General features: G+C 39.1%; 1 protein-coding gene across 1 annotated transcript in view; it reads right to left on the bottom strand.

The window, feature by feature from the left end:
* The window catches only part of SLC15A5 (solute carrier family 15 member 5), a 30,258-nt gene extending 10,091 nt beyond the window's left edge, over positions 1-20,167 (bottom strand). Inside the window, exons 1-6 of the mRNA XM_058852791.1 lie at positions 19,855-20,167; positions 17,565-17,787; positions 13,090-13,259; positions 10,368-10,588; positions 7,743-7,929; positions 4,008-4,196 (exon numbers count right to left, since the gene is read on the bottom strand). Of these exons, the coding sequence (XP_058708774.1) occupies positions 4,008-4,196; positions 7,743-7,929; positions 10,368-10,588; positions 13,090-13,259; positions 17,565-17,787; positions 19,855-20,167 (1,303 nt within the window). The remainder of the gene's footprint in view (positions 1-4,007; positions 4,197-7,742; positions 7,930-10,367; positions 10,589-13,089; positions 13,260-17,564; positions 17,788-19,854) is intronic.
* Positions 20,168-21,315: the final 1,148 nt, after the last annotated feature.

Here is a 21,315-nt window from a genome sequence, read left to right as displayed (position 1 = left end):
GAAGAGCAATCAGATGTACCCTATAACATGTTAATATGTACCCTATAACAAAGCATTATCCAAACTGCTTAAATGAATATCTGTAATAAACTACCCACATACAGCTACCCATATTCCACAAGTACAGACAGATCTTTCACCCAGACATTTGCTCACACCTTTTAAAGCCTCAGGCATGAGCAGAGAAACACCAGCACAGTCAGTGAGCATGAAGACAATGGATGTGCTATTAACTGCAGAGCAGCAGGAACTTCTACCTCAGAGCCAGTGCAACACAGCCATTAGGAAATATTTCCAAAAATCTAGAACTCTGCCTTAATTTGGACAGTTAGCTTGCTTTACCTTCAGGCTGGACAACACTCTCATTCCCTGGAGTGCAACCCCCAGGCTCACTGGCTCATTTTTAGGACCTCATTCTTCACTTTCTTGCCAGAAGGCTAAACCAGAAGCAGCAACAGCTTTGGTGGAGAGGGGAATCTGTAGCATGCTGCTGTAGCATGGATGACTATAAATAATCCCACCAGCTGTAATTTGGCTGTAACAGCAAGACTTCATGATTGCTGTTCTTTTTGTGCAATTTTCACCCATCTTCAAAAACTTTTGTTTCCTAATTTTGCTCCTTGAGTTCTCCTCCACACTTTTTCTCCCAAGCTCAGTCTCCCCACCTGCTTTATTAGTTGAATTAGAATGACCTCCAGCTTGAAAAACTTGATAGCAGAGGATCCTATTTGGATGCTGAGTTGCTGAAACACCTCTGAATACAAATGAAACTTTACAATCACCATCGTTCCCCATTTTTAATTTGGATGTCCAAATGAGAGCTTTGAAGACATATCAAAAAAATACCACAGACAGTGTTTTCTCCCTCACTCCTCACAGGACCCAGAAGCCTGAGGGCAAAAGAAAGCAGGTGAGCCTGGGACACCATCTGTAGATTCAACAGTCTGAAGCATTGTACAGCTAACTTGAGACACTAAAATGCTTAAAAGTTTCTGGTTGTTCCTCCCTTCTAATAGCAGGGGTACAAAACATGCATCTTGGTCAAATTCAGCCTGGGTAATTGCATCCTACTTACCTAAATTACCCCTGCTGTTTCAATAGCCTGCTCCAAGCCTCCCTTTCCCCACGGTGCTGCTGGCAGCTATGAAACAGCTGCTGCATTTCCCCCTGGAGACTGCTGCATTTCATCAGTGGGCAAAGCCAGCCCCAATACATCCTCTCACTAACAGAGCTGTAGATTCCTGGTTTAAACCAAGCTAGGCTTGCAAATTCAGCCTGCCAAAGGCTAGTGAGAACTCTGTGGCACTGCGAAGGAGAGTAGTGCTGTTGTTTTATTTTATTTTTAAGACTTCCTTAGGGGCAGATATTACTCTAAGAGATGCTCATGCCACCTGAAGCAGATAATTATTCAAAACTCCTATCAAGAAGATAGTGAAATATGTTGTATAAACACAGTTCTAAGTAACAGGGACCAAATTATAGAATAGCTTGGGCTGAAAAGGACTTTTAAAGGTCAGCCAGTTCCAACCCCACTGCTATGGGCAAAGAAACCTTTCACTAAATAAAGCTATTGAGAGCCCAACCTGTCCTTGAGCGCTGCCAGGGAAAGGGGGATCAGCTTCTCTGGGTAACCTGTGCCAGAGCCTCACCACCCCCACAGGAAACAATCTCCTCCTGATATCTAATCTAAACCTACTCTCAGTCTGAAGCTGTTCCCCTTTGTCCTGTCACTACATGCCCTTGTAAATAATCTGTAGGCTCTTGTCAGGTACTGAAATGACACAATTAGGTCACCTTGAAGCCTTCTCTTTTCCAGGATGAACAACCTCAGTAAGAGAGGTCCTAATGAAGACAAAGAGTTCAATGTGCCAAATTTAACTTCTCTAACCAAGCTCTTCAGAAATTAGATATCTCCTTTCTTCCCCCTGCTTAAAAGAGTGACCATTTACCTCTTCAGCTTGGATCATGTACTTTCAGGTCCAGTAAATTATTATGATAATTGAATTTGACCTTCTGCATAAGAAAGGCAGTGAAATGTCAGGAAGGGTGAGACAACTCTGCAAGTGTCTAGGCTGTCACTGACATCCACTGGGATTCACCAAAGGGTTCCTGAACAGCAATTCAGTCCAAATTGAAGAAGAAATCCAGAGCTCAGTTCAGAAGCCTGAATGCAGAGCTTGAGGGCTGCTGGAGAGGATTCAGGAGACCTCAGCCACCTGATACAGTGCAAGACCTGGGGGAAAACCAGGCTCTTCTCCAGCAGCAGCTGGGAGAGCTGTAGAGAACCTGCTTGTCCTGCCTGCACAGCCAAGACACTCCCTGACAAACTGAGCCAGACACCAATTTGTGGGCAAACAAATGGAGGTCTTCTTCCCCATCCACTACAGCCACATCCTATTTTAGGCACCTCCCTCTAGCTTTTTACCTGCAGGTCTCCTGTTCAGACTTAGTCCCAATTTAGCTGGGGTCTTAAGTCACACCTCTCACTGCAGCTCTAAGCAGGATGTTTAATCTCTGCCTAAATGGGGAAGGACAGCTTTTCTTCCTAAGAAATTCTAACCACAATCCCTTAAAAAAGATCTTAAAAAAAAAAAAAGGGAAGAAAACCTCTAAGATGGAGTTTTATTTCTTTTCTAAAGGCTAATGTAATCTTCCAGTCATTGGACTCCAGTTGTGTCCCATTGTGCTAGATTAAAAGGCCTTATTCTACCAGCAATATTCTTCTCATGCTTTTGCATGAGAAGACTGTAAGCAAGTCACCTCCTAACCTTTTTTTTTGTTAAGCTAAACAGAGAGGGTCACAGTTTTCAGTTACACTTAGCCTGTAACCTAGAAACCAAATTACCTGCCTAGAAACCTGTCGCAGTTAAGTACTTGAGAGCTATCAGATGAAGAGGCATTATGAAAGTGCTAAGTATTTAAAACTAGGGAAAATTACCTTTTTAGTGACAGACTGTGACCCACAGCTCTCAGTAGTCTCAGAGTATAAGAATGAAGCTGAGACACTGAAGTTATTTCCTGCTCTTAAATAAAAACCTGAACATTTCTGGGGTTGTACTGGAACAAGAGACATTCAACCCATAGAATTAAATACCTGCAGAGATCAGCCAGTCAATTACTTTATCTGTGTCTCAAAGTGAATGTTGCTTAGATTATTTTTATAATACTTTTTTTTTTAAAATCTCTGCAAGGTAAAACACTGGTAAGCACTCTAAATGCTCCTCAGAAGAAAATAAGCCTTAAAAATGTCAGTGTAGACAAAGAAAAGTAAATTACAGAAAGCAGAAGAGGTTCAGACTCACAATCAAGAGTATGACTACAAAATGTGTGGATGGCAGGCACAAGCTGAGCGCTGAAAAACAGGAGTGTTTATCTCTGGCTCCATGTCACAAGCTGTGATGTGATGATCTGTGGAGGATCTCATGGCTCCTGATTGGAGCACTCACAAAAACCTTGCAGCTGCCTACACCATTCTCTAGGTTAACCTGTCACTGTTACCTGCCCACATATGCTCTGTGCCAGTGAAAAACATGTAATAATTCTATTAGCTGGGACCAAAAAGAAAAGGTGTTCAATTGCTTTACCTTGCTCTGACTGTGGCCTTTAAGGTGGTCACAGAGTACAACCATGGCTCAGCTCTCACATGCGTTTTTATTCCATCTCAATAAAATCATCACAGGAGAGTTCAGGTCAGAAGGGGCCTTGTGAGCTCCTCCAGCCCAGCCCCTGCCTGAAGATGCTTCAGCTTCATCACCAAAGAGGGGATTGTGTCCCCAGGGACCTGACTGGACTGTGCTCCCTCCTTCCAGTTAGTCTGGAACATCACTGCTGGTCCTGAGTTACAGCCAGCAAGACAAATCACGCTTCTCTGAAGCAGGTAAAGCACAGATCTCTGCTCATTAAGCCCGTGGAAGAGAGCCAGGGATAAAATATCAGATGACAGTAATTATTTTTAGGAAGCTGATATAGTTCTCTGAGAATCAGGAGACCTATTTGCTTTTACTTACAGGAGGGAGTTACCAAGGCTTCAGCCACTCCGAGCAGGATGTACTGAGGAGCCAAGTGGAAGCAGGGCATGGAGGAGACCAGGAGAACCTCCTCAGAGAGAGTCTGCTCCACCTGAGGGAAGTGCTTTCGGTGCATCTCAGAGAAGCCAGCAACCATCACAGAAAGTGCAGCACATAAGTGACCTACAACTGGGTAAAGAGCACAGAGAGCACTCACCAAAATTGTAGTTACAGGACCACCATGTGTTTAGAGCCAGGCAAACTCCTAGGAAATGCAAAAGAAGCTTCCTACCCCCACCCCAAATCACTTTTTCTGAACACCTAAACATGAATAAAGAGTATTTGCTATGTGTGTATGGCAAATATGGCAAAAGGACAACAGCTCAGTCCAGAGATGGTTTCAGAGTTCAGAATAAATGAGAGAGAAAAAGCTTTTCTGAAAACCAAAGTCACAAATGATTTTTTACTATTTTTTGAAGATTGAGGGAGAAAAGGAAGGAGAAAAGAAAGAAGGAAATGTCCTTCCAGATAGTACAAGAGAAAGGGTAGGAACAAAACTACCAGGCAGCAGGAAATTCTTCCAAAACTCAGATGGGTTATAACTACACACTTCACTCATTGCACAGAGGATACTATTAAAATGTTATTTTATATATTTTGTTGTTGGCAGTATGAAATGGTTGTATCTTCTCAGAAAAGAAAACCACAAAGAAAGCAAAGTTTCCAAGTGAATCTGAATTATCCATACCCCTCATGGTTTGAGCTCCCATTGATTTTGACTAAAATTCTGATTTGCCAGCATTTCTAAGTCATAGTGGGAGGAGAATTTGGTAGCTTTTGACAGTTTTGGCTCAAATGCTTGGACCAAGCCTTCATGACTGGTAATTGCTACACTCATTAGATTGGACATCAACAGCCAAAAGCTTTTGCTTCATATTATATATATTTAACATACATACACTTTGTTTTTTTTAGTGTCAGGAGAGCAGAGATGAAGAGCTCCTATAGCTAAGTGGCCTTAGCCTTGTTGTGTTTCTTCCCTCAGCACCAAACTCTCACCCCCTTCCTCCAGCACAGTTTTCTTGTGTGTTCACAGCTTTAAATATCCTACCTCCCCTGCCCAACCTGAGCTTTTTGGAAGCTGTTTTGCTGTTTAGGCTCCTCTAGTGCTTAATGAGAATATCAATGAATTATTGCTTGAAAATTGATGACAGGAGGGAATTCAACAGCATTTTCTGGCCAATGCACCTTATCAAAGCCAGGTATAAAGCCCTCAAGGAGCTTCTTGTAGTCATCCAAAGCAAGAGTTCTCCTAGTGAAAAATTATGTTGGTACTAAAGAAGCCCCCAGCAGTTCAGTATTCCTAACAGTGCAACAAACTTGAAGCATTTTCCTTTACTAAAAGCCAATACATTTCTGAAAAAGTAACCTCTGGGTGCCCAAAAATTTCAACTTTTTTTCTCAAGATTTTATGTGGCAGGGGAAGAAACCAAGAGCCTTGGAGATTAGGTTTTCATTTTTATTCTTCTCCCTTCAATCCTCCTTAAAACAAGGGGCTTGGAATGAGTGTCTGAGGCATTGGTTTCATAGGAGAACAAGCTATTTCAGTAATATTTAGGGGTGATTCTGGGACAAGGTTCTTTATATTATCCAGAGACTAAGGTTGTATTGGACCTCTATGAATAAACCAACAACTATAGAGAGAACAACAAATTACAGTTTTTATGTAGACCCTTAATACAGAGCAATCAGATATTTCAGTTGTCTAATATGGTTCATCCTTGAAAACTGTTATTCTTAACTTGCTGAAAATTTCCAGAAAACTATTTAAATGTCTTCTTCTTCTTACAGGAGTTGAATTAAAATATAGTTATAGGCTGGCTTAACACCAACTGCCTATTTATACTTCCAATTTTGCTGCTGAAAATAATTGAGAACCTAATTAACTGTTGGCAAAAATATTGGCACTTAGAGGTCTACCATACTTGCAGGTGCAGTCATATACTTGGATATCTAAAGCCATTGCCTGTACTCACAGGTATTTTTATGCCTCAGGTAGTTTATAACCCTAACAGGAGGCTATTTTGATAAATGAACCTATTAAGAATAAACCACTGCATATATTCTGCTGCTGTTCAACATAACAGGATAATACATTAATACTAACTTGAAATTTCCGTGGTTTAAAGGAAAGTGATTATCTGAATGTGCTTTTTGTGTTTTAATGCAGATGTTATTTTAAAAACTAGGCTAATTGCAACCTGCTGTGTTATATGCTTCTGGTTTGTATAAAACTTAATAACACTCTTAATTAGGCTAATTTAGTCAGATTAATACCTCTGTGTGTGTCAGTGCTCACTGTGCTGCCTGCCATGGGGCACTGAATTAATAGCAGCACACTGAGAAAATAGCGGTTTATAAATATTTTCATCTGAGGTTTGCAATGCAGACTGGAAGATAAAAAATGTAAGGAGTTTAATGAGAGTTTCTATGAAAGGGAATAGTTTTAAGTGAATACAGAATGGAAACTGCTTTGCTGTTGCTACTACATGTAGCTGACATCTGAAGAGCATTGCAGAGGAGCCCTCCAGATCCTGGAACATAAGAGTTTTGAAGGCAATTAAAAAAAAAAATAAATAAAAGAAACCACATTAGTCTCAAGAGAAGGTAGCCCAACTCTTATTAAAGTCATCATTCCTTCTAGGCTATGAACTTCTCTGGAACGAGTGCCAATCTACAGCAGGGAAGACTTTTACCACTTTATGGGAGAAAGAGGTAACCCTTCACCTTTGGAGATCCCTTTGTGCTGTGACTGAGGATACAATAAAGATTTTAATAATGAAAATACCAAACACTTGAACAATTACGTCCTATTAGGCATTCTAATGAAAACTCTAGTGGTTGGGGAGGAAGGCTGTAGCTCTCCAAGTAACCTTCCACCTGTGAAATACTCAGCCTGTTCAATGGGAACAGAAGCCAGTGACACACACCCATTTGCTTTGCATAGTTTTCTGAATGTTTTCTTTTGCTTATCCATTCTAAAAAACCACAAACCCTATTGTACATACAGAATTAGCCTAGATACTTTTATTTCATTTATGATGCCACTGCAGTGTCTGGAAGAAACTGTTCTAATGGTAATACAATTTCCCTCTTATGAGCTGCAGTCCTAACAATAATGCATTTACAGCATAAAAAATACAGAAAAAGAAAGCTTTTATTCCTGAGTTATCAGAATCCAAAATCATCATTCTGAGCAGCATATTTCTCCAGTATCAGAGAGCAACTAACTGAAGAAATCTTTAATTTCTAAAAAAGACTTGGATTGTAAATTAACTTTCCAGAAGTTAATGGATAAAGAAACATATAGAAGATAACCAAGTGAAAGTAATTCTCAGGCATAAATAGTTAATATTCTTCTCTCCAATACCTATTCCATAGGATAACTCCTAGTTATTTGTGAGTGTGCCTCAAAATTTTTATTGGTCAGAGGAGTCTGCCCTACACAAAACCCATACTTTTTTTTCGGTATCTTTTGTTTTCAGGACTTTTTTTTCAATAATGCCTTTGAAACATAATTACTTCTGAGCATCATCCCAAAACAAGTCCATGTTAACATTTATAGTCAGATATAATTGTCTAGGATCATCCATCACACTGAAATTTCTCTTTCAAAAAGAGAAAGACTATTAAATAAGAATATTAAAGCTGCATAAATACACATTTTTTACATACCAATGTAAATTGTTGGAGAGTGTCCAGTGTCCTTGGAGCTAAAGAGCCATGAGTTAACGCACTCCAAAACAGGAACAAGAATCAGTAGGGGCACGATGCTGACCACGTTCATTGCTGCAACTGGCAAGACAAATCCACTGAAGTGCAAGTTGGAATTCATGGTTTGGAGATAATATCCTGAAGGAATCTGTATTGAAGCATAAAACCACAATCCATGGATAAGATTTTCACTGTATTTGGCAACTTCTCCAAGTTTTTCCTTCTGAAGAAGTCACATTAAACCAAATACCTGCTGGCAAAAAGGAATGGGCATTCATGAAGAAAGCCCTTCAGATAGTGACAATATTGTTCTCTGCCAGAACATTTCCCTTTTATAAGATTTTCTCCTACATTTAACAAATTAAGCAACAGTCTAAAAGTTTGTTTGATCACCCCTAATTAGAACCATCAGCCAATATACTGAATAATTCCACCCAAAACTTCAGTCACTTCACCCAGTGTGCAACAGAACAATCTCAAAAGGGCAAAATGCAGAGTGGTTTGATTTTAGAATTGCAAGGTACAGACTGATTTTGGATTTATGGTTGTGTGCTCAGGGTAGGAGCACTTTAAAAGCTACAGGGAATGAAGATTTGGGTACAGCCTTAGAACCAGCTTAATGCAACTCGCAGTCAGAGCACCTCTAAAGGACTTCCCTTTTAGGGGAGCTGAAAACCAAAGACAAAAAGAAGCAGATGAGGAACCTCCCAGTGGCAGTCAACAGGGTACACAATAAAGTAGATCTGTGAGACTCTCACTACAAAAGCAAATAATTCCTCCTGATTGTGTGAGGCTATGCAGAAGAGCTGTTGAGGTAATTAAAAAGTATAAAATCAAAATCCTGATGGCTTTTACCAACAGATTTACAGACTTTTCAGTGGGGTGTTTTTTGTTTGTTTGGGGATTTTTTTTTTTGAGAAAGCTTGATTAACTAATTTCATGTGCAGCAGGGAGTCATGATCCGCTCTATTTTACAGACTGGAAAACTCCAACTTGAGCAAATCACAGATTACAGTCATGACAGAACTTAACCTAGAACTTCATATTTTTACCCTGTATCTGTTTTTACTGAGTTCTAGATTGCTGCAGCATCCTGCACACTCTTCAATAAAATCAGTGATTTTAAACTCAGGTAGAATATTGCTGCTTTTTAGTTGTCTGAAAATTAATGTATAATTGTTAACTGAGCTGTGTAGGGTTTCTCATCAATGGTTATAGAGTCAACCCTGCCCACCATGAGTCCATGCTAAAGAATTACTCCAATACACAAAATATTTTTCACCTACGTTCCTCCTTCAAAAGGAAATACAAATTGTAAAAGGGAGAATAAATAGAAACAAAATTATGTATGTTTAGAACCAAGTCAAATTTTGTTGGTTCCTCATTTCCAAGGCCTATTGCAAATAAGAATTGACTTCTTAATAGGAATTAAAATATCATCAACATGAATCACGGGCACTGAAAGCTGTTAACTTAATAATTTGAAGAAAATGCTATTAATCTTTACAAAAAAGATACTGATCTATTTCTGAGTGAGAAAGAGCCCTAAACTTATTGGAAATTCTGCCAAAGAATTAATTTATTTCAGCAGTGGAAAGACATCTGTATTTTCTAGAGAAATACTTTATAATAAACTTGATAAGTGATAATATCTGTTTGATTTTTATATAGTCACTAATGCATAATTTTGGTCATGTAGGCGTGACTGTTGGTTTTGAACAAAGTTTTTTTTTGTTTGCTTGGGATTTTTCGTGCTTCTGGGAGGAGGGGAGGAATTAAGGAGGGAAGAGGAGAAAGAATGAGGCAGATGGATGGAAACATGGAATGATGGCATGAGGAAGTGCTAATGGAGCAGGATAAGCCACATATTTGTAAGAATTTCCTTAAGCAACATTTAAACACCAATGAGTGAAAACAAATTTCCAAGACAAGTTTGTCATTCCAGTTGCCAAAGGGGAACCCTCTAACTCCTGCTTCTCCAGGATCACCCAGACAAAGGAATCTGAAGGAATCATGTCAGCTTAAGGAATTTATTGACACATTTATGTTTGCAGAAGTGAAAAGAACCTCACAGCCCGACAGAGGGGCTGTGAAAGGGCTGCTGCTCTCCACAAATGGAAACCCACACACTTCCACTGTAGGTACAACAGCCACATGATCCTGTCAAAACAGTCAGGGGAAAATGCAACCAAAACAGCAAATAAAGATTTTTCTACTTCTCCCCAAAAGGGAGGGAACACTTAGGAAATTGGAAAATTCTGTTTTAATCAGCCTGAGTCTCAGTGTTGATAGCTGTGACGTGGCATCATGGGGAGAACAGGGCTCTCACACGAGATGGTTCAGCCACTAAAAAGGTTCCTAGAAAGGAGTAGCAAGCACACAAGCTTCTTAATGAGCCTTGACCAAGTCAATTTTTATTATTTGAGGAGTTCAGAGGCTGCAGCAAGGTATATTCTTAGGCAATTAAAGCTATGCAAGGCTGCTCAGCTGGCAAAACAACAGTTAGGAGAAAAGCGCCTAGAGAGATAATATTAAGCACGTGTCAGAGTCTATATCAAGATTTTTGTTCCAAAGCCGCGTACCCACCTGCATAACGCACGTTCTGTACAGGATCTGGAAAGTGAACAAGGGGAAGAGTCTGGTGAGTGACTTGGTGCCTTCCACCTGGCTCTCGCTGTACTGACCACCCTGGTTTTCCTTGGCATGGTCCAGCCAGCTGGCCAGGGCTGTGCTCAAGTAGCGATACCGCACACCACACGTCTTCAGGGCGCTAAAAATGACCCCAAAAGTCGTCAGCAGGGAGCTGTCTGCAAACAATCAGAGACATCAGACATTGGTGTCTCATTAAGGACTTTTGGGTTTGGGTTCTTTTTCCCTTTGAACTGAAGATTGGCGAGAGGGAGGCAGTTTTCTCTTGTTCGGTCTCAGTTGTTTATTCTTTTCTGATCAGCATTACAAGGTACAAGGAGCTATGTGCACTATGATAGAAAAGGGGTAAAATGGCTCACAAAGATCCTCTTCAAGGTCTTTTACATGTCCATTTACCCAATTAACAGATGCCAACCAAGTTATTTTTCTTAGTGACCCAATGACCCAACACCTGTGAGCTGCACTGATGCATTTTCTACCCAATCACCTACTACTACCCAAAAACCTCTGGAAGAAGAAGATGAAGAAGAAAGAAGAAGGAAAAGAGACAACACCCTAAATCCTCCATCTTGTCTTTTGCTCTCTAAACTACCTTAAACTCTAAACCTCAACCCATTCACCCAGTGACTCAAGAAACTTTCTAATTCACACACTTACATTTTAACTACTACTTAACTCTAACCATTGTCTTCATGGTGCTATGTGAAACTCACTGCTTTCTTGGGTGTCAGAGTTAGGCATGACAGATAAAGGTATACACCTTGCATCTCTGAACCCAACACATTGGTATGGTTTTTACCTGCTGTCAAGATAAACAAGCCAAGACAAAACATTTTGGGATCAAAAATATAAGCTGAAATATTCAGCTTTATGTCTTTTTAGGGAGGGGAAGGTCATAACTCTGGATTTGTTTAAAAAAAATTCATTTTTGAACCCAGGTGGTTCACAAGCCAATTGTTACAAAAGCAATCCTGTCCAACAGCCATGGAGAAGAGTCCCTTTTATTACCAAACATTTGACACACCAAAATGTGTTTCTCTGGTTGAGCAGGTTAAGTATTAATTTACTCTGTTTTTTCTTTCCATTTATTGAATATCTATCAAATGCCTGCTGAAGTCCCATAGCAAGGGAAAGGAAGTAGCAAAGTGAGAAGGAAAAGGAGTTAAAAAAACTCATTTGGAAAATGTTCTTGGGTGGATTTCAAGGCCAGAATGATCATCTCAGGTCTTCCAAGTGGCATGCAGAACAAAAGAGGAGTTTCCAGTCTAGGCATATTAAAGCTTATTGACTGGTTACTGGGTTCACGAATTGCCAGCTTGGTTCTCAGATGAAACAGAAGTAGAATGAGCACAAAACTGTTAGCTTCAGGCTTGGGAATGCAGGTTCATTTACCTTTGGCAAATTACCATCCATACAAATAGGGGTTATGGCACTTCTATGCTTTTCTGAGTGCTGAAGCACTACAATAAATTGAGTATCTCTGAATAAATACTTTCCAAAACCCAAAGTGAACTAAGACTGCAGAATGAAAATGTCTCCCTACTATCTCTGATGTGAAAATGATCTGATCTAGAAATATCCATTGACACCTGCTTGAAGCACTTGCTTTAAAGTACTAAGCAAGGGTGTTTTATTAGATAAACTAATATTTAAAACTCCCTGGCTACATGGTATTAACCTGCAGAATGTTGTCACTATGGAATAAAATCTGAAATAGCATATCAAAACCTGAAAACAGAGAGTTGGTAGAGTTTCTGTTGTTCTGTAGGACTGTACTAGGTAACTATTCTCACCATTCATTGTAAGTGATGTTTAAGTTTCAGACCTAGATTATTTTAAGAGCAACTCTGAAGACTAAAAGAAAAAAAAAAAGTGCAGAATTCCACAGTGAATTGAGTAAGAAGCTAACCAGAAAACAAGTGGGACCTGGGGGCTCTTCTCAAAGCAGAGTTAGTTTCAGAAGTAAATAAAAGATAAGAGGAAATTTGGTACTAGCTCAATTCACTGCCAGAGCTTGAAATGAGATGTTTCAAGTTAGAAACTTTCAATGAGATGTTTCAAGTTTGAGAAATGTTATTTTGCTTTGCCCTACAGTAGAAAGTGGACATTCACAGAAAGGGAATAAGAAGTAATGTGATGTTACTGCTCTGCAAGTAACCTCTGAACCCAGTCAGGTTTGACATCAGAAGATGCACTGAGTGCTCCATGACAAGCCCAGCAGAGAGCTCAATGAAGCAGCAGCTCTGCTGTGTCCTGGCTCATCTGACCTGGGCTCCAAGGTGGTCATGGCCCTCTCCTTTCCTCTGGAATGTGAGGGGTTGGGCAGACAAAAGGTTGAATGAAACGTGACAAAATCAATTCCACCAGCAGCAGGAATTATTAAACCTCTTCCTGCACAGGCAAAGGCTGTGACACCTGTGCTGACACAACAGAAAACAAACAGGAGTTTGGTTACCAGAGACTGCTTCCCACTTTTCCCACAACCTACCCAGAGTCTCTAGAGAATGGATATCCTTCCTCACACGCAGATTTTGGAGGGCTAAACCCCAAGGATTGTCAGCCAAACAGGGCAGAGTCATAGAAGAAATAGTTTAGATATGCAGATTGATTTCTTCTGTGAAAGTAAATCTCTAAAGATGTTTCCTGAGTTGCCTCTTACCTGTTTTGGGTTTGTAAATCATTTCACCCCGAACCATGTGAATTGTGATCATAGCCATAAGCCCAGACACAAATGGGATAAGAAAGCCAAGGTTCCTGGCCACGGACTGCTGGATGTAAGAAATGCTGACAAAGACCACTGCTGAATTCAAGTTAACCAACCAATGAAACCTGGAACACAGAGACAAGAGAGAGAAAAGTGGAGTGTCTGAATAGTATAAAAACCTTTGCAGAAGATTAAAACAGCCAATTAAAGGCATGGTTAAGTATAGTAATCATGGACACATCAGTACCATGCACACATTAGCACAGCAATTAAAACAGATTTTCACTCAAATGTCTCAGCTCCAAGAGGTATATGATTAAAGTAAGTGTACTAAGGCAGTAGAGCTGAACAAATTATCAGTCTAGTACTGGAAATATTCTTGTGGGTGACATTAATTAAATACATCAACATTTACCATTTACACATTTAATATCTGGTAACAAGTTTTGTGTATGAAATATCATCTAATCATATGCTTCAAGCTTGAGAAATGTCTTAATGCCACCACCTTTTGGTTAAGAAATATTAAATGCTAAAAAAATGTAAGAAATATTAAAATTTGTTTTATCAGTTATTAGCTGGAAGGCTCTGTTTGAATTTTTGTTAGCTTCTGGAATACCTTGATAAGGAGGTTCCCCTACAAAACTTTCTCTGAGACTGTAACTGGTAGCAGAGGTGCTTCCCAAACAAGTACTGAGCCCCTCCTAATCAGAGAAGATCTCCAAAGGATAAATCACACACTCCTGGAAGCAGATGGCATACCACTAGTGACAGGCCTACTGCAGTTTGGAACCCCTGAAAATAATATAATTATTGAGCAGTATTATCCCAATGTGTCAAAGATTACAGCTTGGATTCAACTCCAGGAAAGAGATTTCTTTGCCTTTGCTGGAGCCATAGCAAAATGGTTCACTTAAAGGTGAAATACACATCAATGCATAATTATAAAACTTATTGCATATTACTGGAAGAAGGAAAGCTTTTTTCTTGCTCAGTGCCACTTCTGCATCATGCATGCTGTTAGAACTTGAGTATTTGGGCCAATGAATCTAGAATTATCTTCTTGGTGACAAAAAGATTTGGAATTTATGTTGTTCAATGATGATACATTTGGAGGGATTTTGTACATAAAAATAATGACCCATTCAACTAAAGCTTTTAAAAAAATATACTTGGATGACTCATTTGGCTAGAACTTGTGTAAAAGTTTTGAATCAATTTTTAACTGACAGTGTTTAAGTTAGGAGCTTCAGTGGCTGTTTTCCAGACTTGCTAAAGAAGTATCCTGAACACTCTTCATGACTCTATGAGTGCTTGGAAAAAGGAGCATCCAAATAAAACCCTGGAGTACAGGAGAGCACTTTCATTTTTCACTGCTGCATAGCAATGCACTTTAAGACTGAAATGTAAAGTTCCTATACTCTTACAAAAGTGAAAAGGAAAAGAAGCCCAACAAATGTGTTAGCAATCCCTATGGCCAAAACAAGAAAGATGAACTAACCTCGACACACACACCAGAATTCTGGGATGTGCTCATATCATACTGACAGCAGCAGATCAGTATTCAGGCCTTTATTGCATAAAGAGTCCCAGAGCTCACATCAGGGCATGTCAGATTAGTCAGATACATCAAACTGAATATCCTGGCCAGCTTTGCAGGGAAGAGCTCCTTCCTGAAGCTTCAGCACTCTGAGGCCTCTTCACAATGAGAGCCAAAATCCAACTTGAGAGGTTCACTTCAAGAATGCAGTGCAGGTACAAATTTAAATGATACAAGCCCACATAAACCTAAAACTCTTCTTAAAACATTTTAAAGAGATGCTTTAGTGCTGAGAACTTTAAAGAAGTAACATCCAGGTGATTCTTATTGAAAAGTATTGTTTATGTTTGTACATCTTTGTAGGAGGAGGTCAGTTTTTTGAAAATTACTTTCAAAACACAAAGTGGGGGGAAAAATCCCAAAGAAGCAGAATTTTTTTTTTAAAAAAGTCCAAGTGTATTGAGGAAAATGGCAGAAATTGATATGTGGAAGCAAAGCAGAGTGAGGGTGGGAAATGCCATTGGTGCCATGTTCTCTGCAGCTTTTACAGCAAGGCTGTAAGACAAGATCCAGCTCTTCTCATTCTCACTGCACCCTTGGCTCTCACTCTCTGCCCCCACAGACAGAATGTATTTCTCCTGCTGCAAAATAGTGCCAGACCATAACCTTAACCCCAGAAATGCAGAAGGCTCTAGAAAAATTTAATCTGACAGAATCCAAGTTTTTCTTCACTTACAATTGGTATATTCTACTTATTTATAAGGTCAGAGCCAGAGTACATACTGCAGGTTAGAACCAAGCTGTAAGATGTGCAAAGAAATCTTCTTGAAGGATGGAATTAGAAAACAGGTAATTACCAGGACTTTTAACCCAGTCTTTAATTCAATAATTCTTAATTGCTTAAACAGAACTTGGCTAAGACCAGACTCAAATTCATCAAGAGTATGCCATCTCATTTTATATAATTTTAAAATTCAATCCCGGGACAAACATCCACCAAGAGAGAACAGGCTACCAAGAAAAAGTGATTATATTCTGAGATGTTTAATGAGATTAAAAATGCTTAGAATGAAACCCCCATTTTTCTAAATTTTGAGATTGCATCCCAGCAGCCCCTCCTTGGGTGCCAGTGTAAAAATTAATTTTTTTTTCAAATCACACATGTGCCTTTCTTGATATTTCCAAAGTTCCAAGAACTGACCCATTTGGATTCCCCCAAAGAACTTTTTATTTGTATTATATTTCCTTTGTAATCAACACTGAGACATGTCACTTTGATTAAACACAATTCTGAATGGCTAAGACCACAGTACAATAAACTCTCCAGAGCTATCATTCAGAACAACTGATTGCTCTCCACTCTTAATCCCCGAGAGTCTTATTTAATCAAAATGATGTTGCTAATTAAGGATTAAAACTCAGAATAGAGTAAAAAGGAAGGATTTTTTTTCCTCTTCTTTCCTATGGGCAGGTCAAGGAGACAGAATCTGCTCTAAGGAACTAAACACTCTCATCCACCTTTGGTAAAGCTACTTTATTCACTGAAGTTTGGATTTAATTCAAAACTCCTTGATATTAACATAATTGGAGGAAAAAAGAATAGCCAGGAAAGCCATCCCCAAAGGAGGAGAGATCTGATTCACCAAGATCTTCATTGATTCTTCAGCATTGCATTGTTAATATGCAAATGGGCTCCATTTTTAATAACCATGTGTATAAAGGAGAAAAAAGAGGGAAAAGCTTTCTTTCACCCTGCCTTGAAGTAGGAGTATGGAGACTCCTGCTGCAACTCCCTCACTGCATGGTTTATATGAAAATATATGATATTAGAAAATATATGATATTAGAAAATATATGATATTAGAAAATATATGATATTAGAAAATATATGATATTAGAAAATATATGATATTAGAAAATATATGATATTAGAAAATATATGATATTAGAAAATATATGATATTAGAAAATATATGATATTAGAAAATATATGATATTAGAAAATATATGATATTAGAAAATATATGATATTAGAAAATATATGATATTAGAAAATATATGATATTAGAAGATATATGATATTAGAAGATATATGATATTAGAAGATATATTATATTAGAAAATATATTATATTAGAAAATATATTATATTAGAAAATATAGCACTCTCTATATGGCTACAGAAGGGGCAAATAAGGGCAAACAAATCATCAAAAATTATCTCCCTGGTAATGCACGGAGAAAGAAATAGTTAATAAAAAAATGCATAAAAGAAATGCAAACCCTAATTTTTAAGATAATTTTCAGAGCAATTTTTCCTAAAGAATGAGAAAAAATTTAACACAAACACAAATGCTAAGTGGCTTATCAGATGCCAGAACCTCACAGCAAGAAAGCTGAAATAATACAGCAGATCTCTACCACTGAGTTCAGTTTGAGATTACTCACAATCCTGATTTCCAGCAAACCAGCAGCCTACTGCTGCCTGAAACTGCTAAAAATTTATCCTGGTGTAAATCCCAATATATCATTGAATTTTGCCACTGTTTAGGAGCAAAACATCCTAAAGTCATAGCCATGTTAAAGGCAAAAAAGCAAATCAGTATGTTGTTCCAACAGTAAGGTTAGCAAGTCTTTTGAGTATTTGGGCAAACAGAAAACTCTGACTGAACACTTCCCTAGGAGGACAAAAATAGATTCTCACCTACTAGCAAAAGGAAAAAGCCAGGAAAAGTTTTAACTCCTGGAAACTCTTCCAAAATCTCAAAGTTTTACCATTAAAAACAAAACACGAAGCCCACCATGCACAGAACCTTTGAATTTCAGCCGCGCATTTCAAGGCACCTCTCCATCATTCCTGGCGGATATTTAACCAACAACGAGTTACCAACCAGTTGAAAAATGAGAGCAGCTCCTTTGGGCCACAGTCCTCGAGGCTGTAGGCACTCAGTGGACACACAATGGCTCTTATGCCTCCTATTCCCAGGCTGGCTGTGAGGAGGGCAAAGTAGAAGATGATTTTCTGCTCCCTCTTGGGCAGGGTGAGAAGAATGTGGCGTCTGTCCATGTGAATGTCTTCAAAGGGGAATGACACCACAGGTAACAGTGCTGTGCCTGGAGTGGAAAGAAAATTGTCATTTGAAAGGAATTAGAATCAGATGAATAAGACATTTTTTTTGGAGTAGTTATGTTGAAAAGACAGATGGAAACACAAACAGAAAAGCGTAAAGAGGGAGAGGCAGAATTCTGTAGAGACAGAAACATTTTGGATGTTGCTATGTAAACCAATACCACTATGGACCTCTGAAAACCAAACCTCCTCTGAAGGGCTTGTAAAGATTCAGATACTTCTACCAACTGAACTACCAATCAGCTAAAAAAACCCCACAAAACATCCTACAGTGGAGTGCAGCTTTTTTTTTTCCCCCCGTCTTCTAAAATCTCAGAATTGCAGTAGCAACCATAATTTAAGAAATAAATTCTCAAAATTTCTGTGGAAAACATTTTTTTTTTTCGGTAGCAGCTTCATAGAAAATATAATTTTCATAGAATTTAACTATAGAAACACTGCCATGAATTGCATTTGCCACTTTTAGTCTGCAAAGCAAGTCTTTCAAATTTAGTTATAGATTGTTCAAGTTTTACTGGACACTAAGTTTAAAATATATTGATGTTTCAACAACACCAGTATTAGCCACTACTATAAGTGTGCATTAAACTTTAATATATCAGGAATGTTTAATGATTTACCTCCAAAGGAAGAAATGTTCTAGATAAAACAATACCCAAAAGCATCAAATTGTGTTTGTGTCTCCAATATTCTGCTTTAAGAAATGAACTGAAAGGACAAGTGGCAGGAAGAGGTTTGAACCAGAATACCAGGGGAGAAACGGTGGAACACAAAGCAAACATTTTTCCAGACTACTTGAATAATGATTTTGCAATCAGCTCAAGAACATAACAGGAATTACTCTGATTTTATTTTTTTACTTGTTTTGTTGCACATCTTAATAACAATGTGGCTGGCTAGTGTAGAAATCAGACTTGCTCAACAACTGGTTCAAGCAAGAAGCATTTCTATCCACTTGGTTTAATTTGACAGAGTAACCAGCAGATTGTGCTGGGAGATGTTCTACTCTAGGAGGCCAAAATGGTGCATGGGAGATGCCCTTCCTGCTATAGAACAGGTGGATTTTGTTTGAGAAGTGCTTTTTCTGGTAAAAAAGTGCTCAAAATAATACCCAGGGAAGATTCAGAATGTGCCAACAGAAGACAGGCCCTCAGTGCAGGTATTAGGATACTGAAGGCAAAGTTTGTTTATAGTGGTATGTATTAAATACTTTTCCTCTTGACCAAATACAAAAGTCCTTTGTAGCTTTACACAGAACCTTACTCCTAGAAGCAGGGAAGCGGTTCCTAAATCCTCTTTCTCCCTGAAGCCTTGCATTTGTGCCAAACACTAATAACCTTAGGGACCAATGGGAAGAGCTGGGCACCCACGCTGTCAATAGCTGACCCACTTGAGAGGAGCCAAGTTTGTGCACCAGCTGCTCAAGATGCACACATAAATGTTGTTTTGTCTTGTTGAAAGCATTGCCTCAGAAAACTACAGAGGTGAAAACACTGCAGTGCATTTTGCAGAGGAGTGATGCCTTAAGTTTTAAATTTTGTGTTTTCCAGATTCTCTGCTGCATTAGTGTGTGACTCTGAACTTCATATAAAGTACTAGCATGTTCTCGTCACAGGGTAGTTAGACAAAACAATTTTCTGCCTGAGAACCAAGGACACTCTTGCAGCTTCAGGTCCAAAAATTATAAACTGTGATTTGAGGGGAGCAAACTGAGAGGATGGGATTTCATCACCTGAAGCTCTAATTGGACAATTAACCCCAATATGGAAATGGACCAAAACTTATAAAAGTGTGAAAACTCCTGACCCAGGGTCCATCTTGGGTGGAGCCACAGCCAGGCTCTTGCACTGCCCAAGGTGCATCTTTTGAAGGGTTTTTAATAAATACCCACTTTATTCCTTTATCTCTGTCTGGCCTCTGTTCCAGCCTCTCTAGGCATCAGGAGGAGCTGAGAATGTGTTAAAAGAAGCTGGGAAAAACAGTCAGATGCCAAACACAGCGCGTTTCTGCCAGACAATTAGTAAAACACGACACAGTCTCCAGTCACCCACCTAGGAAGTGCAGGAACATGCAGATGCACACCAGCTTGATCCTCCCCACCAGGTACTCTGCCAGCCAGCCCACCAGCACTGGTGTCAGCGTGGAGGTGCCCACGAAGCACATATTGACCATGGCTGCCTGGTGGCTGCGGTAGCCGAGCTTGGCGGTGCAGAAGAGGATCATGTTGCACACGATGCCGAAGAAGGTGAACCTCTCGCACAGCTCCACCAGCAGCACACAAACAGCCTCGTGGAGCTTCTTCTCAGCTTGGGGCAGCTTCCCAGCACGCTCACTCCTCCCAGCTCGCTGCTCCTTGTCAGCCATGGGGTTCCAAAAGCCTTTCTCCCGTTTCTCTCTGCTGTCTGCGTCAGGCTGGCTCGTATTTTGCTTTTTTTGAGATCAGCTTGAGTTTCAGGAATCCTTCTGTGCTCCCCCACTGTCATTAGCAGGCTGGGAAGAGTCTCGCTTTGAATTCCACACTCTGCTACTACAATTTCTTAGGGCACCTGTCACTTTTGAGATATTACATATAGGATCAAAGAGTATTAAAGCAAACCGAAACAAAATAATCAAAGAGCTATGTGAAACGTTTTGGCTTCTGAATTTAGCAACACTAGGAAGTTAAGTAGTTTATTTAATTAATTCATTTGGGGGTGAACAAGATTTTCACCCAGAATTATATTACATATTAACTTATGTGAATCCAATACTGTATGCTAAACTCAATTTATATGTTAAAGATAAAGGTTTACAAACACATGAAAGCTAACATTTTCAGCAGAATTCAAATAACAGATTGAGGAAATAATTTGGTTTAAGTAATCCAATACTTTAATTAGGCAACATGTGGAAAACAGTGAGTAGATAAAGACAAGGATTTTTTTTTTTTTAAGGTTAACATTATCCAGTGATTGTGTTATTTCCTTCTATTTTGGGTTGAAATTCAGATAAAGGTAATTATAGAAAAAAGTAATGCTACTAGGTATAAGTTAGAAGAGCATATGTTAAAATAAAGCAAGTTGAATTTCCTATCAAAAGAAAAAGGAGCAACCTAACCCATAACTATTTCCTAAGGCAAATTCTATCCTGTACCAGAAGGGGCACAGGCAATGCTCTTTAAAATCAAACAAAAGTCATTACAGCCTTGAAAGGGAATTAGGAAGAGCCCAACTCACGGTGCTTTATAATGTTCCTGCTACTTTATCCACAGCAAAATTTGCTGATTTCCATTTCCAGGCCAGTTTTTCCATTTTGTGGGGCTCATTAAGATCATTAACACCTGTTCAAAATGCTCCCACCTACAAGAGGAAGCATCCCACATCTATCTTGTGAATATTTAATGCCTACACATGTTAAGAGGAAGTAGAAAATCAGGTCAGTTCCTCTAAACAGAGCTCTTAGTGTTTCTGATGACATTTTTTTGAGACATGGGTTCTGCTGTTTGCTTCCATCTGTCCTTATAACTACTCAAA

This window comes from Poecile atricapillus, chromosome 18 (genome assembly GCF_030490865.1).
Source record: "Poecile atricapillus isolate bPoeAtr1 chromosome 18, bPoeAtr1.hap1, whole genome shotgun sequence".
Lineage (NCBI taxonomy): Eukaryota > Metazoa > Chordata > Aves > Passeriformes > Paridae > Poecile > Poecile atricapillus.
The sequence above is the reverse complement of the archived record's forward strand: the minus strand, read 5'-3'. Positions and strand labels throughout refer to the sequence as shown.